General features: G+C 34.0%; 1 protein-coding gene across 1 annotated transcript in view; it reads left to right on the forward strand.

Moving 5' to 3' along the window:
* The window catches only part of LOC129756073 (chitin synthase chs-2-like), a 72,274-nt gene that overhangs the window by 12,796 nt on the left and 39,641 nt on the right, over positions 1-19,837 (forward strand). Inside the window, exons 2-4 of the mRNA XM_055752826.1 lie at positions 2,363-2,598; positions 13,310-13,804; positions 13,868-14,058. Of these exons, the coding sequence (XP_055608801.1) occupies positions 2,363-2,598; positions 13,310-13,804; positions 13,868-14,058 (922 nt within the window). The remainder of the gene's footprint in view (positions 1-2,362; positions 2,599-13,309; positions 13,805-13,867; positions 14,059-19,837) is intronic.

The following is a 19,837-nucleotide window of genomic DNA, read 5'->3' on the forward strand; positions in this document are numbered from 1 at the left end:
ATTTTTGACATTTTTGACATTTTTGTCATTTTTGACATTTTTGACGTTTTATACATTTTTGACATTTCCGACATTTTTGACATTTTCGACATTTTTGACATTTTATACATTTGTGACCTTTTTGACATTTTTGACATTTTTGACATTTTTGACATTTTTGACATTTTGGACATTTTTGACATTTTGGACATTTTTGACATTTTGGACATTTTTGACATTTTGGACATTTTTGACATTTTTGACATTTTTGACATTTTTGACATTTTTGACATTTTTGACATTTTTGACATTTTTGACATTTTTGACATTTTTGACATTTTTGACATTTTTGACATTTTTGACATTTTTGACATTTTTGACATTTTTGACATTTTTGACATTTTTGACATTTTTGAAATTTTTGACATTTTTGAAATTTTTGACATTTTTGACATTTTTGACATTTTTGACATTTTTGACATTTTTGAAATTTTTGGCATTTTTGACATTTTTGACATTTTTGACATTTTTGACATTTTTGACATTTTTGACATTTTTGACATTTTTGACATTTTTGACATTTTTGACATTTTTGACATTTTTGACATTTTTGACAATTTTGACATTTTTGACATTTTTGACATTTTTGACATTTTTGACATTTTTGACATTTTTGACATTTTTGACATTTTTGACATTTTTGACATTTTTGACATTTTTGACATTTTTGACATTTTTGACATTTTTGACATTTTTGACATTTTTGACATTTTTGAAATTTTTGACATTTTTGACATTTTTGACATTTTTGACATTTTTGACATTTTTGACTTTTTGAAATATTTGACATTTTTGACTTTTTGACATTTTTGACATTTTTGATATATTTGACATTTTTGACATTTTTGACATTTTTGACATTTTTGACATTTTTGACATTTTTGACATTTTTGACATTTTTGACATTTTTGACATTTTTGACATTTTTGACATTTTTGACATTTTTGACATTTTTGACATTTTTGACATTTTTGACATTTTTGACATTTTTGACATTTTTGACATTTTTGACATTTTTGACATTTTTGACATTTTTGACATTTTTGACATTTTTGACATTTTTGACATTTTTGACATTTTTGACATTTTTGACATTTTTGACATTTTTGACTTTTTTGACATTTTTGACATTTTTAACATTTTTGACTTTCTTAACATTTTTAACAATTTTAGAATGTTTATCTAATTAAAAATAATTTCACATTTTCATTTTTTCACATTTGTACAGTTAGGACAATGTTCACATTTTTATTTGTGAGCATTGATACATAGTTCTGAGAGTTCCAGTACTTTTTTTTCAAATCCCATTTCATGTGATAAGTTTTTTCCTTCATAATGAAGCTGACCAGCCTTGAAATGTGCAAATTCAATTGCCTAATAAATTAATACGATCTCCGCTTACCCAGTTGCTGTTCGGAGTTTGAGAAAACTGGACAGCGGATCGCATTTAATAGTCGGTAATGAGCAGGTTCCCTGCGAGTTTCGTAAATGGGAAAATACTAGCTCTCCTAGTATTAGATTTGCCATTGGACCCCTCCCTAATCCGTAACTATTTTAGGCCCACCAGCAAGTTGGCGACAGATAATCCCCACTAAATGTCCATAGATCATGCTGCTGGATGGCCATTCCCCATTTGCTCTGATTAAATCGATGAAAGTGTGTAGTGTCCTCAGGATGGGGTGGTAAATTACGAAGTTCTTGGTGTGAAGATGTTGTCTCAACGAGGATAGTTTACACACTTTTAATAAATGTCGTTTTATGGATTTATTTATTACAAATTGGATGGAATTTTGATAGATTTTGGACAGAAAGGTTCTGTGTTTATTTTGCTGCCAAAAGAAAGGCTTGAAAAATTTCCTGATGCTGAAAGTGAATGCAAGCAACTTGTGTAACATCAGAGCATCATCAGCCAGCATCCAGCCAGACAAAATGGTTCCGGAGCAAATCGCACGCCATCAGGATTATAAATCTGCCGGTGCTTATCCCGGTGTGACCTTTCAGGACTGAAAGATCGGCACCAAAATGAGGAACAGAGAGAGCGTTTCAAACCCCATAATCAGATTCTCCGTCGGCAACCCGTCAGCAATGTATGCATGGACAGGAATCCCTCCCTGGGAAAGGGTCTAAATCCGACACAATTTATGGCATCCCCCATAAACTGTAATTAAATTGTGTTTGATATGTTGATTAATGCAACGGGTTGATTATGTTTCGCCACAAAACTTTGCGCCTATCCTCACGTTTTCTGTAACGCTGCACTGAATCCCTCTCACTCACTCACTCTCTCTTTCTCTCTTTGTGTCAATTTAAATTCAATTTGCAGGGTCCAGCAGGACAACAAGCTCTGGGACTCGTTCCAGGATCCGCCGGTTCAGCAAACGTCCGGGTCGGCTGCAGACCGAGAATATCTGGACGTGTTCATCAAGGGTCTCAAAGTGTTCACCTACATCTTTGTGTTTCTGGTCACCCTGGCAGCGGCCGCCTTCTCCAAGCTGTCCTTCCTGCTGATGGCGTCCAACATCAAGAATGGGACCAAGCATCGGTACTGCGACGTGCGAAGTAAGTGTAAAACGGGGATTGGCGTTGACTTCGTTAAATGTTGGGATTGGATTGATGGAAGGGGTTTTGGTGCTAAAGCGCATCTATTTAGAATCGGTGTTAATTTTAATGGAACGATGAGAAACAAGCACTCTAAAGTCTGCTTCATTTAATATTGGAACAAATTCTTTTGCTCATTGTGGCGCTCCTAGTGGACGGATTTGGAAACTTTTTTCACCCACGTGTCGGGAAATTCATTACCTTTCACCATGTATTTATGTCATAACACCAAACGATAGCATTTTGTAAACAACCGCCATGGAAGCCGAACGGAGAGATCAAATTGTGCACAGTTTTCTTACGAGTACGAGTACGAGAATTTCTTCGAAACAGCAATGAATAATTTTTTTAATTTTTTTTTATGAAATAGTAAAGAAAATGCTACATTTGTATGAAAAACAAATTATGAATTCGTTAATAAATGACTGAACTACACGCAATTGTTTGTGTTCCAATATTAAATGAAGCAGACTTTACATCCGTCGAACTTGGTCAGCACTTGGTCGTACAGCTTTCGAGCACAGATTCTGGCCACATTGTTCTGCTTCAGCGTCCGATTTGGCTGTTTGCTGGCTCGGAATGACCTTATTCCTTCCCGGAGACGAATTCGTCGCACCGTACTGTGAGCGGCCTGGAACTTATTGGGCAAATCGCGGTCTGAAAGATTGGAATTCCTCTTGACGGCCTTGATGACTTTCCCACGCAGTTTCCGGTCGACAGTTCCACTCCGACGCTTCGAATGCGGCTTCCGAGCCGTCGTCAATGTTTCCTTGTACTGCTTGATAACACGCCATACGGTATTTCTGGGCATTTTAAGCTGTTTAGCTAGCTTCGATGCCGACAACAATGGATTTTCAAGAAAACTGTGCAGAATTTGATCTCTCCGTTCGGCTTCCATGGCGGTTGTTTACAAAATGCTATCGTTTGGTGTTATGACATAAATACATGGTGAAAGGTAATGAATTTCCCGACACGTGGGTGAAAAAAGTTTCCAAATCCGTCCACTAGGAGCGCCACAATGAGCAAAAGAATTTGTTCCAATATTAAATGAAGCCGACTGTAAATCAATGAAAATATACTCTCCTTTGATAGAAATGTTCAGAGAATCGATTCGACATAGTTTGAAATGCCGCACAAGCTTTCGATCGGAGATATTTTTAGCCCCTATTTCCCCTATATGTTGTGAATAATGCCGAAAAACACTGTTCTGGTCTGAAAAATGTTGAAAAAAATAGACCAATCTTACGTGATTTTTTCCAAAGAATTAAAGGAAGGCTGTTGGAGCCACCGCACGCATCGATGTTGGAGTTATGTTACTCTCAATTCCCTGTGGTAAACCTACATTTCCTCACCATTTTCACATCTCGTTGCTTCTACACTGAGACTTACTTTAAACCGCACTCGACCACAAGCTAATTCGAGTTACTAAAATCATGACTTTCTCGTGTTTTTATTTGCATTTAGATCAGAGCCAACGCACACACACACACGTACTCGCTCACAATTCACAAATACACTTCATTGATGAATAATTTTCATTCTATCTAAGACCCATGAGCTTTACATAAGGTGCGGAGATATTTTGATGCTGTCACAAATACATCAGTATCTTCAGACTGGTGTGCATGCAATGCGGTCTGATTCGCATCAATGACGTCATAACAGTTGTTTGGGTTGCAATTACGGAAGAGTTTTTGATTTAGATAAATTTTTTTAAATGAAAAAATGACCAAGTGCTGAATAAAATCCTGCAAAATTTCGCAGGTCGATGCTAAGAAGCAAAATAGAGCAGTGAGTTTTCATCAGCTACCGAATTAACCCGCGGTACGCAAAAAATGGCTCGCGTTCTGTGGCCGTAAGGATGGATCCGGCATATACGTGTGCTCCCAGCATTTCGAATTGACGGAGTTGGTCAATGTTTATATGGAAAACGCAAGGAGGGTTCTTATAAAATCTGGTAAGTATTTCTAACTTAGGCCATTATCGCAATATTCTTTATGTTTCGTTTTTTCTCTCAGCTTTGCCATCCGTTCGTTGCCCTCCAACTGAGTCTGCTCGATCCATCAGAGCTAAAGTGAGGAACCAGAAGCAAGTAGTCGAAGAATTTCTACAGAGAAATGCAAACTTGGGGATCAGTTGAAGTCATCGCCCTCGATAACAATATCTTCTAAGATGGTTATTCCACGACGAGGGAACAATCCACGGTAAAAAAACGCGTTCTGTAACAACCGAATCACGCTGAAAAAAGCCATTCAATACTCATTTTGAGATGGGAAATTCACTCAACAAGGATATACGTTTCACCTTTTATACGAGCGTTCACTATTTTCAGTATTACAGTACTTTAATCATGTTAATTTGACAACTTTTCTAGTAAACTGTATTACGCACTGCAGCCCCGATGATGTTATGACGTTATCACTGTAATACACACAATGTTTACGTTTTTTCGATCACCTATACCACGGCAAGCCGAGTTCCTCCACACCTCTACATCTAGCTCATGGATCTAAGACTAGTTCACACCAGATGGAAAAAAGCAATTTTGTTTGCCGCAACAAATCAATAAACTCCCGTATTATGTATTTGTGATTTTTTTGAGAAGTAAGCCATGTCTTTAAGATGACGCACGCGTTTTTGTTTTTGTCTAGAAATTTCCGAAAATTAATTCGAAAAATAGGATTTGAAATTGTTTTTGTTAGCTCAAGTGTGCGAAATAAGAACTGCTGTGCGTGAAAGTTAAGAGTTAAACTAAATGAAATGTTAAAGCACTCAATAATATTTTTTATCCAAGTGACAGAACTGCTAGGGCGAGCTGCTCCTGCCAACTTATGACGCACGGATCCGAATTAGGGAAAAATGGATCCTCTTGGATAGAAAACATATTTGGTGAGATCAAACCTTTTTGTTGACAGTTGACTTTTACATTGCATTATTTTCATGGAAACCTGTATGAAGCGTTTGGCAGGGAACTCCACACTTTCTTCCATCCCATGTTCCAGTACCTTATGTGGTATTTACCACATGGTTGGCCTGGCCGTAGCAATCTCTGCAATGCATGTTTACATGTAACAGTGATTACGTTAAAGAGAAAAATGAAATACGTAAGTCTTTCATTTTTTAGGATGCTTACATGTTTTGGCAATGTTGATAAAAGAAGAAGAAGAAGAAGAAGAAGAAGTATTATGTATTTGTGATTTTTTTTAAATATATCGGTGTAAATTTATCAAATTTACGAACAATTATGGTCATTGTTGGTTAAGGCCCAAATAAAATCATTGCAACTAGGTTTTAGGAATCATACTTGCGTTCTTGCAATCTCAAGTTCAAAAAGAAATTTTTTCGTTCGAACATTTAGCAGTATGGAGGTTTTAATTTTAAAAGTCTAATTTAGATGAAAATATAATCCTTCTTAGTTTTAATGCTTTAAGAGAACTATTGCACTACCAACCGTTTCAATTAATTTTTTTTTTTAATTATTTGATGAAATCAGTATAAATTCCTCAAACTTATTCCTAGATAAAATGCTTTAAACTTTTCTAACATTTCAATCATGATTTCAAGATTATTGAAATTTTAACCTTATTAAAGTATCTGTGTTGAAAATTTCATTACGATTCGTTTTGTTTCAAAAAAGTTACCCACCCACGTCAAAAACCCGACGTGGTCGGGTTCAAAAATCGCGAAATCGTTATAAATGGTCAAATCAACCGTGTGCAGCGTTCTCAAAATTTTCCGTGAGATGCATACTATCGATCGGCAGGTTCATACCAAGGTGTTGAGAACGATCAAGGCAAACACAAGTTAGTCGGACTACGACATAGTTAAGAAATTCAATGCCGACCGGTGCACCGTCAGAAGAATTCGTCTGCGCGAAGGAATACGATCCTATCAGGACAGTAAGCAACCAAACCGGACATTGAAACAGAATTTAGTAGCCAAAGGACGTGCCCGGAAGTTATACAACAAGATTCCAACGAAGTACGACGGATGCATCCTCATGGATGACGAAACGTACGTGAAGATGGATTTTGAGAGGCTTCCTGGCCAAAAATTTTATAAAGCCACTACAGTGGGCACTAAACTGATCGGGGTGATGTCCCCGCCAAGTTCAAATTCGTTTTTGCCGATAAGTTGGCAAGAAAGTGTTTGATCTGGCAAGGTTTTTGCAGCTGTGGACGAAAAACCCCGGTTTTTTGTGAAAATCAAGACCATGGACTCCGAAATGTACAGGTAGGAGTGCCTTAAAAAACGTTTTTTTCGTACATTAGATCTCGCAAAGGACCAGTAAAGTTTTCGCCAGATTTGGCATGCTGCCACTACAGCTAGGAGGTACTACAGTGGTGTTGAGTCAACGGGTGAATTTTGTCGAAAAGGACATCAACCCACCCAACTGTCCTCAATTCCGCCCTATCGAAAAATTTTGGAAATTGTCAAGCAGAAGATGAAGAAGAATGGTAGGACGACTCGGGATGCAACAAAGATGAAGAGATAGTGGGACAAAATGGCCTCTGAGGGCAGTGAGTGGGCGCTGAGGTGTTGTTAATCAATGCGAAAAGACATACCCCTGTTAAACAGCTAATAACTTTTTTTCCTAATAAGATACGAAGTTAAAGTTTTGGACAAAGTTGTTCAGCGGAAAATTTCCTTTAGGAATTTTATAAATTTACATAAAACCCATAAGCTGGCTCGGTTCCACAGATGAAACAAAAGTGATGTCGATTTTTCAGTACAAAATATTCAATTTTCCCATACAAACCCAAAAGTTCAAATTTACTCATGTAAACGTAACTTAAAAATTTTGCAAAAAATCATGGATGAGTTTTGGACCAATACTAAGCTTTTTAGACCCCAGGGTTTGAGAAATTCCAAAATGACCCCAAATCGACTCAGTGTAATGCTTTATGTCACATTTTGAACTTGTGTAGGCCACTTCATTTTTCCAGGATGCAACACGCTTTCAATGTCACTGGATTGGTAAGATTCACTCTCCGAAAAACATATTTTCAAGCCGGGGGAGCAATGATTCTGACACTCAAGCTTGGGTCTTTTTCAAAAGAATTTTACCAAGACTCGCGGTGTAATATTTTTCGTCCAATCAATTCATCAAATACAAAAACTTTCCCTCCCAAAACTGTCAAACCCTCGCCCTAAGAACAATCGTAGCTTCCACCAATGATACGGCCGCCGTGCTTTATTGTTCATCAGAAAAATTCCAAAGCACTTTATCAAAATAATAGTTTCAGGCTAATTTTTCAGTTTTCACTCCGCCAACCAACTTTTCGGATGGGCTTCCCATGATTCTCTTCTTTTCGGGGCGCAAACTTGAAACGAAAGGTTACTCATAACGATCGAAACCCAACTCCACGCTCCCCAACAAGGAATCAATAAAGCAAAAAGTATCAAAAACACATTCATTCTGATAGAGGTTCCTTTTATTTCTGTTTCGCAACGATCATAAAAATGTATGTAGCAGTAACACTTAAATAAGTCTTGTTAACGCATTACTTATGCTTTTTTTTTAAACTTTTAAGATTATACTTTCTGAAATCATTTTATAATTCTTTGAAACACTTTTAAAAATTTCGGAATGTTCCATTTTTAAGATTTGAAGTTGATGAGAGTGTTTTTCGAAGAATTGATTAACTGGTTTAATCGCCGCGTTGTTGTTTTCATCGACAACATATTTTTGGTAGAATGAAAACAAATATGAAGTGCACTAGAAAAGTTGTAGCCGGGCAAAATTCGGCCTTTTCCCATGCAATCCGGGCAACCGGGCTAGACCGAACTTTTTCCGAACTTAATACTAAATATCCGGTCAAACCCAAATCAAACGGACAATTCAGAAACCCTGGTCAAAAATCATTATTAAATTTAAGTTGTTTGATTTTTAAAATAATTTCAGAATAAATTATAATTTAATAAAAAAATAATACTTTTCAAGGCGTTTGAGGGTCGCCTTGAGGTTGTCTAATCAAAATGAAATTTTACACAGTCAACTGTTTTGATAAAAGAATCAATGTTACGGGGGTGAGAATAGTGAAATTTTGGCTTTTAAAAACCTGTTTTTAACCAAGCGTCACCCTTTAGACTAGAGTGTCCATAAAATTATTTATACGGCTTGATTTTTAAATTATTTTAATTTTCAGTGAGTTTAGCACAAATCGTTAAATACATAGGTTTTGAACATGTAGTCATAGATAAGAAAAAACTTTTTGACAGTGTTTTGATCTTTTAAGTTAACATTTTGCAGTGTTGTAGAGCATTCTTATCTTCATTTTTTTTCCTTAAACATAAACTTTTTTTTTTCAATGAACAGTACCGTTCATAACTTTTTACTCTGATGATATTTTTTGATCAAACTTTTTGCGTTAGATAGCTCAACTATAATACTATTATATCACAAAATTTCTGGAGTTTGTGTGGCCTGAGATACAGTAATTCTACGAAAATCAGACTTTTTGTACTTTTCTCATTCAAACTACAATATCTCAGAAACTTTAGGTTCATGCCTGAAATATTGTCCCTCGCGTAGCTTTTGATCCCATCGATAAAACTTTTTGAAAACTTCACACATGCTAGCTGAATATTTCAACAATCACTCTGCAAAATTTCAATAAAAAATTTTGCGTAGTTTCTGAGATATTGCAGTTTGAATGAAAAAAGTTCAGAAAGACCGATTTTCGTAGAATTGCTGTATCTCAGGCCACCCAAACTCCAGAGAGCTCAAATTTTTTGGTATAATAGTATGATAGCTGATCAATTTAACGTTAAAAAATTGATCAAAAAATATCATCAGAGAAAAAAAGTTTTGGAAGTCCAAGTGACAGTGCGCGTGCTTCTAATTTCTATACAATTATGAACGGTTCTGTACATATATGCAAAAGCGCGCAGTACGTAAAGTTGAAAACTTACTTTCTCAAAAGTAACAACTTTTATGGCTCATGAAACATCATATTTGAACTCTTATTCAGGAACGAATGATTATTTTTCTCGTTTGAACTACTTGTTAAATGAAAAACAAATAACAGATTATTGAATCTAAAAACTTAATTTTTCCAAAGATTAATAAAATATAACATAACACTTTCAATATGATAAGCATCCAAATTTTTTTTTTTTTTTAGTATTCAGATCTGCGGCTAGTGCACAATATCCGTAAATAATATCTTAATGGAACTTTTAATTTTTTTCAGAATGTCTTACAATAAATTTTTCATATTTGTTCAACAATTACTTGGTCAGCTTGATGACTTATCAACTGCAAGAATGATTTTTGCATTTATATTGTTCTATTTATAAAAGTTTTTGGTGGTTTTTTTATCATAGTTGATAATATATTAAAGAGTAAAACAGTTCAGATTAAAAATTAAATAAAAGAAACATTTGAAATTACATGCAGCAAAGCTTCAATCTGTAGCAGTATTTTAATCAGAGTATATTAAGCTTGCCAGATTGCCCGGATATTTGATGCAAAATTTCGAGAAAGTCCGGTCCGGCCCGGTTGCCCGGATATCGTGAAAAAAGTCCGGATATTGCCCGGATTTTTCCACAATTTTCACAAAGAAACAAAAAAAATTCAAAGTTTTTGAATAAGTTTCAGCAAAATCGATTATCGGTATGGAAATTTTCAACGGTTGTTTAAAATAATTTCGCTGATTTACTTTTATAAACCTTTAAATATTTAAGTGTTCCAAAAAGTTGTTGGAAGTCTGCAATTACATTAATAAAATATCAATTTCGATTTTTTTGCATTTTTTCTTTGCTTTTATATATAATAACACCTAAATTTTGCCCGGTTTTTGCCCGGTTTTTCGATTTGAAAAATTGAAATCCATGCCCGGATTTTGCCAGGTTTTTTTGAAAAAATGCCCGGAATTGCTAGGCCCGGATGGGAGTGGAAAAAATTCTGGCAACTTTAGAGTATATACAGTTTACATGTTTTCCAATATTTCCCGGGAAATTGGTCGTCAAATTTCTTGATTCCCGAGAACGAGAAAATGGTCGGGAAATGGACACTCTACTATAGACCACATCAACCGTAAATTGGAAGTAGTGTTTGTTTAGGGTAGGTCAAGGAACAATTTCAAACCCAAGGCTTTCTTTCTAAAACTGTAAAATTATTTTTTTTGTGCTTTGCTATAGAGAGCGTCAAAGGAACGTCGTTTTTTAATTTTAAAACGTCTCGTGTCCAAAAGTTTGAATTGTTTCAGATTTTTTAATTGCGTTCAAGGTAGGTTAACGTTTTTTGGTTTGAAGTTTTGTATGAAAAAAATGCAATATTTTACTTGGAGTAAGTCGCTTTTGTGATTGGTTTTTAAATATTATTTTTATTTACATAGTATACCGTCTCACGACATAACTTGACAAACATAATTCCTAAAATTCACTCACACTTTTTTAATATATTAAACTAATTCAGGAAATTTCCGCTTCGGTGCTTTAGACTTACGAGGTTATTGAAATAAAAAAAAATTAAAAGAAAATTACGTCTTAGAGTAGTGTTTTTTAATTAAAAGACACTAGCAACACTGCAGAAAAAAACCAAAAAACGTTTAGAAATTCTTATTTAACGGTATAGCTATTGTCTTTAGGGTCTTGAAATGTTCAGACAAAATTATCCACTTACAATTTTCTTTCTTATGCACAAATATTTTGGAACTTACCAGAGATAAGAGTTAAAAAAACTCCCTTTATTTTTTTTAAATCACCAGAAATCAGATTATGAAATCAGAAATCAGATAGTGAAATCAGATTTTCCTTGAAGAAATGAAAAGATAACATACCATTTTTTAAAGCAAAGGTTTTCTTGACAAGGAAAGATTTGAATTTTTTTTGTTTATAATATAGGTTGTGAATTGCATAGCTCGAAAGACCAAAAGTTTCCGAAAATTTGACTCTCACTATGGCAACCGTCATAAATAGAATAAATGGAGGATCAAGTCACGCATTGGTTTAGTATGAGAACGAGCAAAGAGGTCCAAAATGATCCAGATTCTTCACAAAATACTACTTTATTGCCATGTTGCGACAAGTGATTTTGCATGGAATTATGAACTAGTTGGTAGTTTGCAATGCTTTTCTTTATTTCATTTTGTGCAAGAAATATTGACCGACCCTCCAAAATAGAGGATGTTAGTTGAAAGTTTACAATTTGGGGGTTCCTCAATTCCTCAATTTTTTTCTTTATTCTTTAAATTTTTATTTGAAATAAATTTACTCTGATTTTTTTTTTGATGATTCAAGAAAAAAATTTGCTAAAGGTTATGTCAAATATTTCATTTATAAGAATATTCAAATAAATAATTTAAAATTTAAAGAAATGCAAATGAATTTTCTAAATATGTATCCATATTTCAAGGAATAAGTGGCACATCTTGAATTATTTATATTTTGAAAGAAGTGGGAATTCAGATTCTCGATTCAAATAGTTATTGCAGCATATCAATAATATGCATTAAACTGTATTCAAATATATAATCTGAACTGAATGCATTTATTGGTCCAGCAGAAGAATGTATTTCTGCTCAATTAGTCAAATCTAGGGGTCACTTATCAAGCTTCAAGTTTGTATGCCATCGCTTTTTGGTTAAGCAAAAGAATAAGAAATATGATTGCTCTAATTCATATGTGTTCGGAAACATTGTTCTGAAATTTGGTTTTTGGGAACTAGTTATGGATTGTTCTTGTTTTGCGAGTCACGTGACGTGACTTGATTGTTTTCATCAGTTTCGTAAACGAATGCACAATTATTAAATCCATTTTCTTATTTACTAATGGAATTTGGGCTGCCAACGCAATTTATGCTAAACTATATAATTTACCCATGTTGATCGTATTTCTTCAATTTGGAACCTCAATTTTTCTTTTGGGATTTAAGATTCTAGTTTAAGCTATAAAAGTAGTCTTACCGAGACTAAGTCTTTTTGTATAGGTAATGTAATGGAATATTCTTTCGATATCATTATATGACCCATCCCAAGCACTCCTCAACTGGAGAACCGATTTTTATTTTTCAATATTCAAAAATAAGTTGCACACGATTAAAAAAGTTTTTACTTGAGCTTAATTTTTCATCAAAAGATTTTCAGTCTCTTGTTTTTAGAATTGAGTATGTGATCGTTGAAATTTTAAATTTAAGTATGAAAAAAAAATTATCAATTCTTCTTTATTTGAAACAAAACTTTGTCCAAAACCTAGCTATTTTAACAATTTTTTCAACATGATGCCAGTCATCTTTTAAGCATAATAAATATGATGTTTCGAATAAGCACTGCATTTTTAAACTCTAGAATCAGCGATAGAGGTATCTGTTTTTGAGCGTTGTATCGTCATGGAAATTTAACTGTTTTTTCAAATCATGGTTCCTTTAAAAGTCACATATGGTTGAAAATTGAGGGTCTCTTCAAACATTTTGAGAGGAACTCAATGCAATTTTTAGAAAGTAACCCCGTTCAGAAGGTTGTGTTTTGTACCCGGGTAAAAAATGCGTTGTGCCGTCAAGAAAATTGATTTGCTTTTTTCGAAAAAGTTTAAGACTTTTTACTTCAACTCTTTTTTTAGCATTTTTTCAACACAAGTTTATCATAAAAATGCGCTTCAACAAATGAATTCAACTTGAAATGTCTGACAAAACTAAGAAACATAATTTTTCTTAATTTTTCTGTTTCAGATCCAGACAAACAGTACGAAGCGTTTGTCCCAACCGAGCAGCGAGTAGCCTGGATGTGGGCGATCATTTTTGCCTTTGCCGTCCCTGAGGTCGGTGCCTTGATCCGGGCATCCAGGATATGTTTCTTCAAAAACGTTCCACGCCCCTCCTGGGCCCAGCTGGCTCTAGTGGCCCTGATGGAAACTTTCCACGTTTCCGGTCTGGCAATTTTAGCCTTTTTGATCGTTCCGAATTTGGACGCCGTAAAGGCCGTTATGCTGACAAATTGTGTGTGCTTGGTTCCGGCCATCTTGGGGTTGCTGTCGAGATCTTCGTCGGAAAATAAGCTTCCCTTCAAATATGCCATCGATGTAATGGCCATCAGTGCCCAGGTTACCGGTTTCATAGGCTGGCCACTGCTTAGTTCCCAATTCGAGCTATGGTTTATCCCGCTGTCCATATTTTTGATTTCCTTCCACTGGTGGGAGAACTATCTGTCCCTGAAAAGTTATTTCCGTAAGTTTCAACGTATTTTGGTGGAAAATAAAATGTTAAAACTGAATAATTCTAATTTTACAGGACCAATCGCAATGTTGGCTACAATCCGCGAGAAGCTCAGCGACTGTCGGTACTCAATCTATTTGTATGTTGCCCCGCTGAAGATTCTGATTTTCATGATGATTGGATCAGCTTTGTCGCAGCTATCGGTTTGGAGCTTCTTCGATATGTTTTCCGCAGGCTGGGGCAATCATACAATTCTGGTTCGGGAGGTAAGTTCTGCAATTAACAAGCGGGTGTATCTCATATTCGAATATTGCTTTACAATGTCATTTTAAGTTTTCACAAAGCGGAAATCTAAACAATTGCCAGAAAGGGGTACTAAATCTGTTCTGTTGTCATCAAAAATTATGAACCCGCAAAAAAAGCGTTTACACGAACCCAAATAAGACCGAAAGCAATTTCAATTGACCGGCCACAGCTGGGCAACTGGGCATATTTCAATTGAGTCATGCGATTCATCAGAATTGAGCCCGGAAATCAACTTGCCACTATATGGGCGGATATTGTAGCTCCGATACGGCTTCGGAACTTGAAACAGTAACTAACCAAAAAAAAATCTTCCAACGAATCACTGTCATCATTCTAACATATGAGCGCATTTTGGAAGCACACTCTGTTTGAACGCGAGCGAGTTTCCGTTGACAGTAGATGATATGGTGAGAATTTTCAAAAACCACCAATTATTTTCAAATTTTTAAAACTATTTAAAAAAATTATTTTTTTTTTTAAAGTGAAGTTTATTAAATCATCAATAAAATACTTAATTTTGAATGAAAAAACTGTATCAAAGCTTTATTTAAATCCCACTGTGCTTCAATCAATACTCTGTGCAATTTCGTATGTCCATATGAAGCAGAAATCTGGTAGCCTGGTGACGATTCATTGGCATCATTAACGCTTCGTCGGGCTCTTCGTGGAGTGGCACTGTCATATATCTTGCAACTTGTTGATGATGAGCAGAAGCCCCATCTCTTTTTTTGCTTCATTTGTAGCTTTTTTGTGTACCTACGTGTACGTTTTGAACAAAATAGCTGTAATATAAAAATTGATAGAGAGCTGAGTGTCACATGAGATTCTATAAATTTCCTATTTATTATGGGAAATTATTTTTGAGAATGTTTTTGTCTCCTAAAAATTTAATCAATTAGATTTCCTTATCGAGAAAATGTTGCAAAAAAAAAATTCAGGTTTAACTTCATTATTGTAATCACTGAAAATTTTGAAGGGAAATCAGTTGTATTATTACTCGTTCATTTTCTATTTATTCAATTATCAACTATTTTAAAGGATTTAATGGGTAAAGAATGATTGGTTTATCAGTTATATACTCAATAAAGTTAAAAAAATTTAGTGGAAACATGAAATTTTGAAAAAAGTTATGAAACAACACCAACTAAAGTTTTATCATACATTTTTATATCGAACATATGATCTATGATTCATTAAAAACACTTAGATTCATAAAAAATATCAAATCTAAGCATTGATAAGTCTTGATATAATTGAATTATTCTTGAGTTTAACCCTCATTTATCTGAATATGACCCGAATTCGGGTTGATGATTTTCAAATCAAATGTTACGGTTTCTGCCAGGTTTTTTGAATAAAATCGGCATGAGAAAATAACGTATGATTAAGGGTACAAAAACAGTGAGCGAAACTGTGAAGCGAAATGTTCATTCACCGGATGTTTTTCGCAAGTTCGTTTAAAAAGTCTGGTGACAGTGCACGTAAATTCCGGAGCAATTTGGGCCTCAAAAAACCTTTGGTGCTTTGCAAAAATAAATCAGACTTTGATCCACATTTTCACACAACAAGTACAATTGTATTCAACTTATCGGTTTTCTATTCTTTTTGCAAATCAGATCAAAATATCTTTTGAATCAAAGGCTCAAGTTTCCATTTAAGGGGGGGGGGGGAGGGGCAGGGTCTAACACTTTCAAAAATCGATTTTTTTTTATTTTTTTTTATTTTCTTATTGTAAAACATTTCAAGAATGTTAGTCAAATTTTCAAGTCAATTGAAGCAAAATTGTAGAAGTTATAGGCCTTTATCTCCTCCTATCTAATACTGCAAGAAAGCAAGAGCAGAAACTTCAAACGCGTTTTTCTCGAAAGCACATTTTTAAAGTCCGTGGACATCGTCATTTGAAAACTACTTATCCGATTCTTTTCAAATTTGGAACATATTTTCTACATATAAAATACCAGACCCCAACGTTTTTCTTTTTTCTTTTTTTTTACTTTGGGGAGATTTTTCAGATAAAAAATGGCGGATTTTTTCGTGAAAAATCATAGTTTTTACTTCAAACAGCCACAAATATTTCATAAATTTTTTTTTAAGTTAAATAAAATCATTGGGGTCCAGAAAAATATCTATTAAAAACATTTTGCTCTGATTTTTTGACTTCAGATGATTCTGTGCTGAGATACAGTGTCCACCGCAAATCCTGTTTTCTAAAAGGCATCCTCGAAAGTGCTCCGTCACCGGTTCATTTTTCAATATTTGTCTACGAAAAAATTACTAAATGTTCTTTCAACAATGCTTTGTATAATGCATAAAATTTGAATACATTTGTTTGAACGATAGCTCTAGAAAAAAATCGTGAAAATGGTGTTTTTTACCCGTTAGACCCTTCAATTCATCCTTTCTTTCGAAAGTTATTTTGTTTCATCAAAAAAAATTCTTTGATTCAAATCAAATATGAATTTGAATAAAAAAAAAACAAATGTTTCACCTATGCTATGACCAATATATATAAAAAAAAATCAATTATGACAGATGGCCGAAATAGGACAAAAAATGAAAATTACTAAAAATTTACAATAATGACGAAACTCGAAATAAAAATTGACAAAATTATGGGAAATATGACACATGTGACAAAAATATAACAACTGAAATAACTAACAAAAATGACAAATGTGAAAAAGTTTGACAAAAAATTAAATAGAATTAACAGAATTGACACAAATATTATAAATATTATAAAAATATGACAAAAAGGACTTCAAAATGAAAAAAAAACATCACAAATCTGTTAAATATGTAACAAAAATATTACAAAAAAAATTGACAAAAAAAAGACAAAACTTTGTTTTAGTTCTGTTCCATTTTTATCAATTTATTGTCAATTTTTTCAACATTTTTTGTTATTTTTTGTAAGTGTTTTTTTGTTATACTTCTGTCCGATTTTTCCATTTGATTGCAAAAATGTTTTCATATTTTTGTCTTTTTTTTGGTCCAATTTTAGTTTTTTAAACATCCTCACGTCATTCACGACTTATATCAACGATGCAGTTGGCGGAAAGTTACTGGAAAACCCCATAGTTTTATCATAATTTTGTCATTTTTGTCATTTTATTTCAACATATTTTTTCGAGTTTGTGTCATATTTTGTTAAATGTCGTTCACTTTATTATTATGTCATTTTTTAACATATTTTTGTCAGAATTTTGTTATATTTTTATCGTATTCTTCAAATTTTGTCAGTTTTTTTAAATTATATTTCTATATATTATATCTTCAAATTTCGCCATGTTTTTGTCACCGTTTGGCAGAACTTTGTAAAATCCTAGGACATTTGTAATATTTTTGTCATTTTAATGTCAAATTTTTCCCATATTTTTACCGCCTCTTTTTTCTTAGTTTTATCATACATTTGTCAAATTTTAAAATTTTTATTTAAAATTTTCTGAATATTTTGTCAAATTTGATTAGATCTGCAGGTTTTTGTCAGTTTATAATAAAATTCTGATCATTATTTTGTCATATTTGTCAGAATTTTTTCGATTTTTACCACATTTCTCATAGATTTTTTTTTACAATTTTGATTTTTTTCATTTTTGTTATAATTGTTCTAAATTTGTCATATTTAATTCATAATTTTTTTTCACCACATTTGTCGTATTTCATTCAAAGTTCTTCCATTTGTCACTTTTTCGTTTGTTACATTTTTGTCACAGTTCTTTCAGGTTTTTGTTATTTGATTGTCAAAATTAAGTCATAGTTTTTTATATTTTGCCCCACATTCATATTTTTTATTTGCTATTTTTGTCATTATTTTTTCTTCTTATTTTTAACATTGGTTATATTCGTGTATATTATTTTCAGTGCTTTTTCAGATTTTTTACATTTTTCGTTGAATTTCTGTAAAAAATCAAATATTTCATTGGGTTTGGTGTGGTTTGTCAGCATATCATCAAAAAGGAGTATTCAGTTTCTGACTTTTCTCTTTCATTAGTTGAGAAAAATGAGAAAATTGAAAATTATCATATACGTCATTCTTTTTTTTTTTAACTTAACGTTTATTAGGCATTTAACTTAACCCTTTCCTTCCCACGAGGTTTTTCACGTTTTAAAAATAGAAATATTGATTTACAACAAAAGTTCAAGAACAAAAGATGCATTATTTAAGGCTACTTTAATGATCTATTCGATAAATTAGGGTTTTGAGGTGGATCATATATGCTCCATTGGGAAGATAGCAACACATAGGGTGTAAATGAAAAACAAGAAATAATTGCAAAAAAAACATGGAATTCCATTACCTCATTGATCAGAAACTAAAACGATCCTGTTTGGTAAAAAACTTCATTGGTATACCCATCCCTCGATGGTCTATTTATTGAAATATTTGAAATTTTCATTTTTGCCTTGAACAATGGCCGCCATGACACTTTGCGCCAGGAAAGGTAAACATGCCGTTTTTTTAAAAAATCACGAACTTTTACAAATATTTCGAGACATGTGGTCATTTTAGAAGATGAAATAACTATCTTGAAGCGAAATTTTTTTTTACGGCATGATTTTCATGAGTATTGATGAAAAGCTCCGCAAGAAGAAAAGTACGTTTTGTTCCCAGTGTATCACCAGTGATCCACTTTACTTACTCGAAAATTTATATGTTTTAGTTGAAATCTAAGTAAACCATCATTCGATTCTGCTTGCATAAGCAACCTTCTGCACGTCAGCATTTTTATTTGAGGAAAATACTAAAAACTCATCAAGTTATTGAACAACAAATGATGACTTGATTTAAATTCGAAAAAAATCCGACTTTTTTTAAGCTTTTGATCTGCCGAGCAAAATTTAGCGAATCGATTTTCTCCAAATTTCGTGCAATGTTTTTTCACTCATATCTTCACATTCGGTGAGAAAATGGTGTAGATCCAAAGCACCTAGTTCAATTGCGAGCTGTGCAAAGTTGTGGATCACCTGTGCTACCATGGGAAGGAAAGGGTTAAATATAAAGTAATAATTTGCCGAGGGTCATTTAATTAAATAATATGGGGAAAGGGGATATGGGAGGAAACAGGAAGTGGAGGGATATGAGGAAGAGAGGATATTAGGGTTTCTCTGGTGGCCGCACTTGCTGCATATTGCGCGTCACGATTGATCGGGTAGAATGTGTTACCATTTCTTCACGAACAACTTCTTTTGCCGAAGTTGCAGGAAGAGAGGATGGAAGAGGGGTCCTTCTTCGAGGCGGTGAATCTGAACCCAAACTGATGACATCAGTCTGGGAGGATTGTTGCGGTGCTGTTTGAGTGTGTGGTTTTTCGAGCGTCCTTTTTTGGGTCAGGCTCGTCTGTTGGTTTGATTCTTCTTTTGTTTTATCTTGTTGCTGATGTGTTGTACTCTGTTGTTTCTGGTTGGCTTTAACTGCGTTCGCGTAGCTGGTTGTGCTGCTGCTCGTGGTTATCATTCGTCGGGCTTCGTTGATCGGGATATTTTTATCGGTGCTGAGTTTTTGTGCTGCTGATTCTGCTATCCAAATGGGGCACTTTCTATCCAAAGGGGAATGACCTGTTGTTTTGCAGTTTCCACAAAAGGGTTCGGCTTAGCAATCGGCACTATCATGACTTCGGGAGCAATTTTTGCAAGCCAACAGATTTTTGCAACGGCTTTTAGGGTGACCGTATTGCAAACATTGTCGGCATAATAGAGGCTGCGAATAATATATGCGCGTGCGAACACGAAGGAGTC

This window comes from Uranotaenia lowii, chromosome 3 (assembly GCF_029784155.1).
Source record: "Uranotaenia lowii strain MFRU-FL chromosome 3, ASM2978415v1, whole genome shotgun sequence".
NCBI classification, from domain to species: Eukaryota; Metazoa; Arthropoda; class Insecta; order Diptera; family Culicidae; genus Uranotaenia; species Uranotaenia lowii.